Here is a 10571-nt window from a genome sequence, read left to right on the forward strand (position 1 = left end):
TGGGAAATAAAACAAAAGAAATGAATATTATCATTTATTGCTGAGCGTCAAGAGGATTTCTTTATTATTTTTATTCCCGCAAGCCTCATATGTCCTTCTATTGGGTCAGTTAATAGTTGTGGGATAAAGGACTACAACTGTGTCCTACAATGTCGAGTTCTTTGTGATTTGGGTCTTTATTAGCCAGTTTACAGCCTGCCATACAAGAACAAATTTAAACTGTTTGTACAATTAGACGTGACAAACATAAACACTGAAAAAGCAACAGGACACCCAAGGCGATCCATAGATGTGTTAGTGAGCTGCTGGCCTGGGGGCTCACACCAATAAAAATTTAATAGATAAAACAGGCTAGGAGTTTAAACTTGAAAGCACGTGCCAGTGTGGTGTTACTGGTGGTTTGTTGAGCTAGAAATGACGGAACATTAATGAGAAAGTTGAGGGAGTCAAAGTACTGGAGACACTTTGCCCTCTCATCGGGCTGATAAATTAGCCAACACTTTGCAACGCCAGTACTGGTTTCACCATAAAATGACACGTGAGAGCTCTGGTAAATTCAAACAGTTTTAAAGCTTTCAATGGTTGCATAGTTGAATTCTTGAATTTTATTGGTCCATTGGCGAAAAAACTTGAGCATTTTTCGTTTTCAGAAAAAAGTTTTGAGTGGACAATCTTCTTCCAAGTGTCTCGGTTTGAGTGTCTGCACTGTAATAATGTCCAAGGGTCTTGGTTTGAGTGTCAAAACTGAAATAGTCTCCAAGTGTCTCAGTTTGAGTGTCTACACTGTAATAGTGTCCAAGTGTCTTGGTTTGAGTGTCCACACTGTAATAGTGTCCAAGTGTCTTGGTTTGAGTGTCCGCACTGTAATACTGTCCAAGTGTCTTGGTTTAGTGTCAAAACTGAAATAGTCTCCAAGTGTCTTAATTTGAGTGTCTGCACTGTAATAGTGTCCAAGTGTCTCGGTTTGAGTGTCCAAACTGTTATGGTGTCCAAGTGTCTCGGTTTGAGTGTCCACACTGTAATAGTGTCCAAGTGTCTTAGTTTGAGTGTCTGCACTGTAATAGTGTCCAAGTGTCTCGGTGTGAGTGTCCACACTGACACTAATAGATAATCTTTATAAATTTTGTGGTTAGCAGTGTTACAGTGCAAGAGTAAAGTGAGGCAAAACAAATGACTATAAGTCTATTTGGTTAAAAAAATGCAATTGCTTTTGATGTTATGCACTGTTTACTGAAGAAGATTTTAATTTTTTTGTCTCCTTTCAGATTCGTATCAGTGAAAGACACTTTGGTTCCAACTGATGAAGGAGAAAAGTCAAAGGTTAGTTCTTAAGGGCTGTTTACATGGAGGGGGGATCCGAAAGTGTTAGCTACCCTTATGGATCCTGTAGAAAGTTTGAGGACATGAAGTAGCCTTGCTTTCATTAGAAAATTATTGTGGACGTGTGGCCTTTATACCGAAATATTTAGGAGACCTTTATTTAACAATAATCGCAATACCTTGGTATTAAAATGTGAATAACACAACCTCCGAAAACCGTACTTAAGCTATTAGAAAACCTCCCAACATTTCAGACAAATAAAACGGTTATCCACGAAATTTTAGCTTTTCTCAAGCTTTAGAATTTTCTAGGCAATATATGCTCCTTCGAACAGTTATTTTACAGAAATAAGTCGCTGGGTGCCCCTGAGAGGTTCGACGGTACGTTTTTCTCTTTTGTATGCCGAATGACACACGTGAATTCTCTAAAATGTTATTGAATGTTGATTAAAATGCTAGAAAAAGAACGTTATGGAATGTGATTTAAGCGCAGTGTTCGTTTTTTCTCGCTAATGAATGTACCGTCGCGTTATCGGCCACAATTTTACGAAGCTGAATGCGTATTTTCTCGTAATCAACAGAGAAAGGAGTAGTACGTTTATTAGTGATACACTTACCATGAGGACAATATTGTTAGCCAATGTTAACCAATGTGAATTGTACCCAGGTTTTTATCACAACTACATATGATGCCACCACCCACTTCCAGACTACTTGTTCCGACATATTGGATGTTTATAAGCGATGTACTGGAGAAGACGTTGACTTCTCTAAAGTCCAACAAGACGTAACAACGGTCGGTGAACAATGATGAGTGCTGAGAGTGTTATGGATCATTTGCAAAGTTAAAAAAGGCCAAAATTTTATCAAGTTATTTCAATTCTTTGTGAAGAAAAGTTTGATCTGTCAAGAAAGATTGGTAGTTTAGAACTGAATGACACATTTGATGTCAAACTAATTCCGGGCGGAGCAATAGGACTCTTCCGAGTCGCCTCAAGCCTCTGTTTCAAAGCGAGGCTTAGTGCGAAGCCATAGATTTGCAATATTGATGTTTCATTCGCACGCAAATAACTCATTTTCATTACAAAGGACAAAGGTTTTGCGCTTAGCCTCGTTTTGAAAGTGAAAGTTCTTGGAATTTGGAAATGGCCCATTACTCGAGCCAGTTTTTCTGTTAACTTGCAAAGCCATATGATTGATTTTGTCGACACGAAATAGCTTGCATGAAGGTTATCATCTCCTAAAATTTCACATAAGTAAAACTGCCATGCAAGTCTCTAGAAGAAAGACCGTAAAGGGGTGTTTACCATTTGAGAGAAAAATCTGGTTAGGTTAGCCATCGAGATTATGATAAGCGGTTTACAGCTTACAGCTGTATCTCGTAACTTCCATTTTCATTCGGTTTGAAGTTTTAACATGCACGAATAAGGACCCGAGAAAGTGAGAGAACGGGCAAGCGACATTCCGTCGGTTTCCTACCAAGCAGACTAACAGGAATTCCTCAAATCATACACCTTTAAAGGGCTGTGCCCGAAATGTGTCAAAATGCCAACGGTAGCAACTGCCAACAAATTGAGCGAAACAAAAAAAATAATCATTCAGTTAATAAGTAGGCACAGATGGCCAAATCTGGGAAACTGCCCACCTGCCCCTCCCCTAAGCCAACATTAACACTTACTTCTCACTTAAGGCAAATTGTTGGCTTAGGGGAGGGATAGGCGGGCAGTCCGTAATCTCTTCGTTAACGTTAAATTCCGTAGCGCGTGAGGAAAGCACAATTGGCAATATTTAACAAAAATGAACGAGACAGCCGTGGCACTGCAGCCTCTTCAGTGTTGGTTGGAATGTCTGGAAAATCCCCCCCCCTTACCCCCTAAGTTACCTCCCTTTCGAAATTTTCGATAATTTTTGGCGAAATGGTAAGCACCCGAATGTATGTTAGAATTTTTTTTTTCGCCCACAGTGCTCAAATCGATATTTAGTTTCAAAATCGCAAGGCAAAATTGTGTTTGCAATTGTGCCTTGAGTTTGTGGATTTTCTCTGTAGTATGTACGTGTTCTGTTCAAGAAGTAAAGAAGTAAGTAGATAATATCTGGCCACTGATTCATACCATTCACGGTCAAATAGTACTAGCTTGCAGTCGAGGCTTATAAGAAGGAATAACGTTAACTCTTTCACTCTTACGAGTGACTAATAACTCAAACAATTGAATAGTACTTCGCAAAAGTTTGCCGAAGAGGTTCATTTGAATGGCAATATCATAGCATTTCGTCCACGGATTTAAAAGTTAGGGTGGCAAGTTATCTCGCCATATCTTCGTGTTGGAGTGAAAAGGCTAAAATATGCATTAGAGAAGATACCTTCCAAGCCTGGACTATAAGCTATATCCAGTCTTTAACATTGGTCTTTAAAAATAGTACTAGTAATAGGCGAACTCTGATTGCCCCTTTGGTGATCATTTTGTTAATTCTCATAACTTTTTCTCTTGATAATGTTGGACACTCCTTGAACTGAAAAGGTTAACTGGGCTGCTAGCAGTCTCCTCCCTGACAGCAGAGCCTTTCTTTCGCGTACTCGCTTTTCGTGTACATCTTTGCACGTTGCTAAGATACAGCTTCGAACCTACGCCTAATAGCCGCCCGCTTGGAATAACGGGCTCAGTCACGACCATCGGTTTATCAATAAACGAATGCTCGCACTCGAAAAACCGGTTTGACAAGAGGGTCTGCGCATGCGGCGACTCCAAAGGCCTGACGCAGTTCAAACAGAGCCCTTTTTCTCCTCAAGAAGACAAAAGGAGGCTCTGCTCGCAGGGTGGGGGTGGGGGCATTAGAGGAAGACCTTAGATAACAATGACCTCAACCGGGTTGTGGCGTCCAGCGGTTTTAGTTGAAACAAGGATTTGGGTGGGGTGCTTAATATCGCGGGCTCATAAAACTTGATCTCGGTCGTTGTTATTGAAGGGTTTTCGGCATTAGTGCGAACAAACGAGGAAAATAGAGGGGAGAAGTTGATCTTTTCAGTCTCGCCATCAGTAGGCTGTTAATGTTAAGACGGACTCAAAAGAGAGTGCTAGCGGTCACTTTATTGATCGGAGTGTCCAGCATTTGGATATGCGCCCTTTTTAGAACTACCAGTGTAGTACTTCTTAATTTCTATACTACAAATTTAAGGGAAGCGAGTCCAAGTGTGGAGAATGGGAAAATCTAGCCTTTTATACTGGTTCATATAAAAAAAAAAAACTAAAACCTTACCTTAATGTGGTTATCGTCGACTTTAAGTTATTGATTCTGTGTTGTTTTTTCAAGTAGTTCGCTTGCAAATTATCACTTTTTGAAATAAGAAAATAGGCACGAACCAAAATCCAAGAGGTTTTATTTCAATCATGACGACAATGTACTGATTACTTTACATCTTTTGAAGGATTAGAAGCTGAACTGGTTTAGTGTTACCATCAACTATTACCTTCGTTGGATAGATCTTTTCCATGAACTGACTTAACGCTGGCAGCATGTTCTAACCAATAAACACCGATGAAAATGAATGGTTTCCCTCGTCATGTGATCGATCTTTGCGGAGGTCGGTGATTGGCTTGTTGGTTTTGAACGCGCCGTGATTTGCCAAACCTTGTTCTTGGTGCGAGACAAAATGAGTTTTAAGTCAGAAAAATGATCCATTCTCTTAGAGCCTGCTCAAAAAATAATTGTAATCTCTGTAGAAATTTATAAAAGGTATAAACTTAGCTAAACATTTCATGTGAGTATTAGTCTGTGATACTGGCAAACTGCCTAATAAAAGAGTTGATTTATATAATCCAATCCGGTTTTCGTAACTGTCTGGTGGTGAGGTAATTATGTAAGATTCAGCGTACGACCATGACCATAGTCAATCCTCAGTCGATTCAAGTTGTTGAGGGATATTCAACACCAGATATCTGGACGTGCGTGGTTAACAAACAATTGACCATTCCAGAAATACCATAACATACCATAATGCTCTTTAGTTTTCACCCCAAAATTTTAAGCATGTTTTCAGTTTCTCTTGAGGCCACTCTAACTCCCAAGAGAAACTGAAGACAATGCTTATGCAAAATTTTGGCGCGACAAACAAAGAGGATTATGGTATGTTATGGTATTTTCTGGAGTCGTCAATTGCTGTTTTTCACGTTACGTCACGGCGGCCATGTTGGTGGTCAAAACAAAAGCACTTCTCTCCTCTGGGAACTAAACTCAATTTTCATGTAAATTCTTCGAGCAAAAAATCTACTGTGTTGACCCCCAACATGACCGCCCTGTCACGTGGTTGCAATTTGTGGTCACCCGTGCTAACCATCCCTCCCTCAATTCAGAGGATGTTCTGTGTTCTCAACTCACCTCGTATCTGCAATCAAATGACACCCTATCAAAGAGTCAAAGCGGTAACAAGAGATGGCACTCTTGTGAAACATCTGTCATTGAAACAACAGACACAATTCTTAACGCCATCGATAAAAAGAAGTTAACGGCAGTTGTACTATTAGATATGAGCAAAGCCTTTGATAGTGTCAATCATGACACGTTAATTTTAAAATTGCAAGATGTCGGAATTTCCAGTGACACTCTCCAATGGTTTCGTAGTTACCTAAGCAACAGGTCACAAGTAGTACGAATCTATTCAACGCTATCTGAGCCTTTGTCTGTGACCAGTGGCGTTCCTCAAGGAAGCATCTTGGGCCCACTTCTTTTTAGCATATATACGAACGATCTTCCATTGATCCCACAGAAATGCAGCACCCAGAATTATGTAGATGATACGAAACTCATTACTTCCTTCGAGCTTAAAGCCAACCTGGATGCAATTGCTGATTTGGAAGACGACCTGTTTAAAATAGGGGAATGGTGTTCCAACAATCAATTGTTACTAAACCCTGGCAAAACCAAGTTGATGATATTTGGCAGCAGGCAGATGCGTGCAAAATTCCAATTTCGTTACCTTTCCTTTATGGGTAAGGACATTGTCCCTACAGACACCGCCAAAGACCTTGGTGTGACTTTGGATTCTAATTTAACTTACGATGAACATATAATTAAAACCGCTTCCTCGTGCATGTCCCGCCTTGGCCAGATAAACCGTGTCAAGCATGTCTTCGACAAACGTACACTTTTGATGATTATTAATTCCTTAGTTTTTAGCAGGTTATTTTATTGCTCCAATGTTTGGTCAAATACCTCAAAATGTAATGTCAACAAGTTACAGGCAGTGCAGAACTTCGCATGCCGCATTGTTAGCGGCGCGCGTAAATTTGACCATGTTACACCAATTCGCAAGGAGCTAAATTGGCTTTCAGTTCCCAGTCAGCTTTATTACCGGAACGCTACAATGGCTTTTAAATGTATGACCGGTCAAGCCCCTGAATACCTTACATCAAAATTCATAAAGCGAGCAGAGGTTAGCCGACGTAGCACCAGAAATTCACAGCTTTTACAAATTCCCTTTTTTAGAACAGCTGCCGGTCAGAGAACATTTTTCTATAGAACTGTGAACTTATGGAACTCCCTAGACAATTCCTTTAAACTGTGTAACTCGATTGATGTTTTTAAAACTCGTTTACGTACTAAATTACTTAAAGAATTGTAATTTTATATATATTTTAAAACATTTCTTAATTGTAAATAGGATCATGTATTGTCTTTGAAAAGCCCCTTGGGAAAGTCAATAAAGTATGTATGTATGTATGTATGTATGTATGTGTACTACTTGAGTTACCTAGTCGCGCCTTGCGTCAAGAGAGACCTTACGATCCGACGTCTCGATGACAAAGAGAACTTCAGAAAAAAAAAAGGTTTAGAAGGCAAAACAACAACTTTGCACGTGTATCGCACTTTTTTATACATTTCTTTGCCGCTTCCGCAGGACTACGACTAGGGTTCTATTTAGGATATTCGGAGGGGTAGAAGCTTCACCCCCCCCCCCCCCCAACCCAAAAAAAAAATGCTTAGCTTCCCCTCCCAAAAATATTGTTATCATGACAGTAAATAAGTAACTATATCAGGAAAATCATCCAGACGCGACGAGGGGACTTCTCCCCTACACGATAAATCATAGATAGAACCTTGATAGAACCCTGACGACGTGAAATTGTCCGGACTAGGACGACGACATTTTATTAGCTTTTATTTCCCTTTATGAACTTGGATAGGGATCCTAGGAATTCAACTTCGGGGGTTGGAAAGAGTGGCCTTCTTTTGATAAAGTAAATGGGTAGGAATAATCGCGATAAAGTCCCAGAGACTAGAAGGACGTAAATTGACTTTTTATTCGCCTTTTGGACATCTTCCATAATGCACCTTGTTTGCCTCCCAAAATCTGCATAAGCATTATCCTTAACTTGTCTTGAGACGACTGAGAAATTAAAGCAAATTTGGGGGGCAAAGAAGGTGTATAATGGGAGATGCGCAAAAGGCGAATGCGACGTGTTCGCGGTTTTCGCTTCGCTTTCGCTGCCATCGAGAATCCCTCCTAGCCCCCGTGACGTTGCGTTGTATCACGTGATTAATATTTTCCCGCCATTTTGACACTCATCACCCCAGATGTTTGCGCTTTCAATGCGGGAAGGAGGCTGTGTCCACGCTACACAACGACGTGAGTATTCAAGTCTATTTCTTGCTTTTATTTATCTGTCAGTGAGTATTTTCTATATGGAAGGAATGATTACGTGTAAATACATTTGCACACGAAAGGGAAATTTGGAAAACGGGCGAAATGACTCGTAAAGTTGAATGTCGCCTGAACAATGAATAGCCGACATAACGATAAAACATACTTTAGACCATTATAAGTTACCAATACCGGTTAAAAGCTGACGCGAAGTCTTAGAATACCACGACAGAGTAAAATCAGCTTCCTTGTCTTTGAGTTCTCTATAAGACCTTGTATGTATTTAGTAATCGTTCGAAGATGTTTTTCTTCTCTGCACAAAACAGCGGAGAAATCACACTAATGAAAGCGTATATAAATAACGCACGTGCAAAAGCATCATTTCGCTAATCATTACCATTGTTTTCGTACAAATTATTCTTGCGGCCTTTGCCATCACCGCACACAGATCATGACTGCCTTATTCTATGATTTGTAGCAAAGGACGCCTTGCAAGACCTCTTTATTTACATGACCAAGCTTGCCTGTGTACATTGAACAACTTGATCCCCAAAATTGACAGGGTAAAAGTCGTTAAGTTCTCTTATGACCGCTACCCTGTTCCTTTTCCCTGGGACGTTGGGAGATGCTGGTTGCTTACCATTTACACAAACCAAATGGGCCCAGTTGTTCGAAACAGGGTTTGCACAGGTCATGGAAAACCTGGGAAGTCATGGAATTTAAGAATTTCATTTTCCAGGCCTGGAAAGTCATGGAATTTAATTGTCGGCCCTGGAAAGTTATGTTAAAGTAAAGATTTGTATAATAGACAAGTTACTGCAGATGACAAAGCAAGGCTGAACAATGTAAGATCAAGACAAGAAATCAAACAGTGCAAACAGCACACATTTTGGTGGACTGAGGACACCAGAGTTTGTGTCTGTTGAACTGCTTTAGGTAAAGAATATGCTCAAACAAAAATAATTTTAAAAATTTTTGAAAATGACAGCTTAACCTAAGGTCATGGTAAACTTGAAAAGGTCATGGAAGTAGTCATGGAAAGTCATGGAATTTGAAGAGCTCAAAACAGTATGAAGCCTGCAAAAGATGGATAGCACTTTCCATTGGATAAATCTCTATCCAGTGGATGGTACAATTGGTTTTCCATATTCTTATCGACTGGATAGTGATTTATTCAGTAGGATAGCGCTATCCAGCGTTTGAACAACCAGGGCCTGGGTGGAAAACTTGTGCATAAAAATTAAACTAAACTTATTGGTGTGGTGGGAGTAGGGCGAGCTACAAAATGCATCCAAATTTACTGAACAGACTAAAAAGAGTGGAAATATTGCTTTGCCTCCAATTACCTCTCCTATTTTCTGAAGCATCCCTAACGGTATGGTGCAATTAAACCATTTGATTTTCCAACCGGAATTTCAGGTTTTCCCCGCGTAAAACAGCCTCATTGTTGGGGAATGATGAGAAGTGGGGCATTGCTGTTAATGCAATTTTAAGTCTGCCTTCTCTTAGAGAGTTATATCTGATAAATCAACCACGATGATGGCTGTGAAAACATCACTAAAGAAAAACAAATGAATAGTATACATCCTTTCAAATGTTACCACGTTTAGTTTGCCCTGCTTATTTTGTTGAATGTAGGTGCTGTTATTTACCAGGAATTGAAATGTAAGGCTACTTACACATGGTACCAGACAAATTTTTTACCAGCTGAAAAATTTGACTGGACACTAGGTTTATATTCATGTAGCCTTTCAATATTTTTGCTCTGTTCACATGGAACTGACAAACCATAAAGTTGAATCTTTTGTCAGAGGTAGTATCATTTGCGCCTGCACAGAGTGCTACTTGAGCAAAATCCAATACATTCTTGTCCCCAAGCCCGTCGTTTCTTTTGGCCACATAGTCTTGAAACGAGGTGGGCTCTGGAATTAGCCATTACCAGATGTCAGAAATTTCTAACATCTGGTTGGGGATGTGCAGAAGTTGTAAAATTAATGTCATTGCGCATGCTCTAAACTGATTTTTGGGTTCCACTGGGGGGAAAATTTTCCTCGCTGAGCTCTCCCCAAAGAGTGGCTTCTTTCAGATACGTTTTGAAAATTATGAAGACAACACTGAGACTGAGTTTAGTTTGCTCAACTTGAGTTCACTGATAATTTCATTGGGTCCCAGAACAAGGATCTTGCTTCGGAGACATTACTAACCGAGGTTAAAATCTGCGATGCTGGCTATTGCTAATAAGCCTTGGAGTTATACATCTTCGTAAGGGGTTTTAAGAGGTCCTGTAAATGAATTGGCTTATCCAAGAGGGCTTATGACTGGAATAGAAAACCTGCTTCAAAGCAAGCTACAGCAATGCTTATCAAAATACTTTTTTGATTTCCTAGTTTTTAATTAAGCTTCAAAACCTAATAATAATCCAGTTCAGAAGAGGGGCTTATAATTTTTATTGGAGGTAGGGGAGGGCTTATAACTAGGGGGGGAGGGCTTTTAGTCGGATGTGTTTTTTTTTTGTTTAAAGTTAGATGCTCTTATGAATGGGGCCGGCTTCAATGTGACGGGGGGAAGGTGGGCTTTCTAGTGTTGTAGCCATTTATGGTAGCCTGTTTCAGCA

At 40.0% G+C, this 10571-nt stretch overlaps 1 protein-coding gene across 2 annotated transcripts in view; it reads left to right on the plus strand.

The window, feature by feature from the left end:
- Positions 1 to 5139, plus strand: part of LOC140922706 (rab GDP dissociation inhibitor beta-like) — a 58611-nt gene extending 53472 nt beyond the window's left edge. For both annotated transcript variants that reach the window (XM_073372713.1, XM_073372712.1), the window contains exons 10-11: positions 1266 to 1320; positions 1988 to 5139. In XM_073372713.1, the coding sequence (XP_073228814.1) occupies positions 1266 to 1320; positions 1988 to 2131 (199 nt within the window). In that variant the 3' untranslated portion in view covers positions 2132 to 5139. The remainder of the gene's footprint in view (positions 1 to 1265; positions 1321 to 1987) is intronic.
- Positions 5140 to 10571: the final 5432 nt, after the last annotated feature.

This window comes from Porites lutea, chromosome 13 (assembly GCF_958299795.1).
Source record: "Porites lutea chromosome 13, jaPorLute2.1, whole genome shotgun sequence".
Taxonomy (NCBI): Eukaryota; Metazoa; Cnidaria; class Anthozoa; order Scleractinia; family Poritidae; genus Porites; species Porites lutea.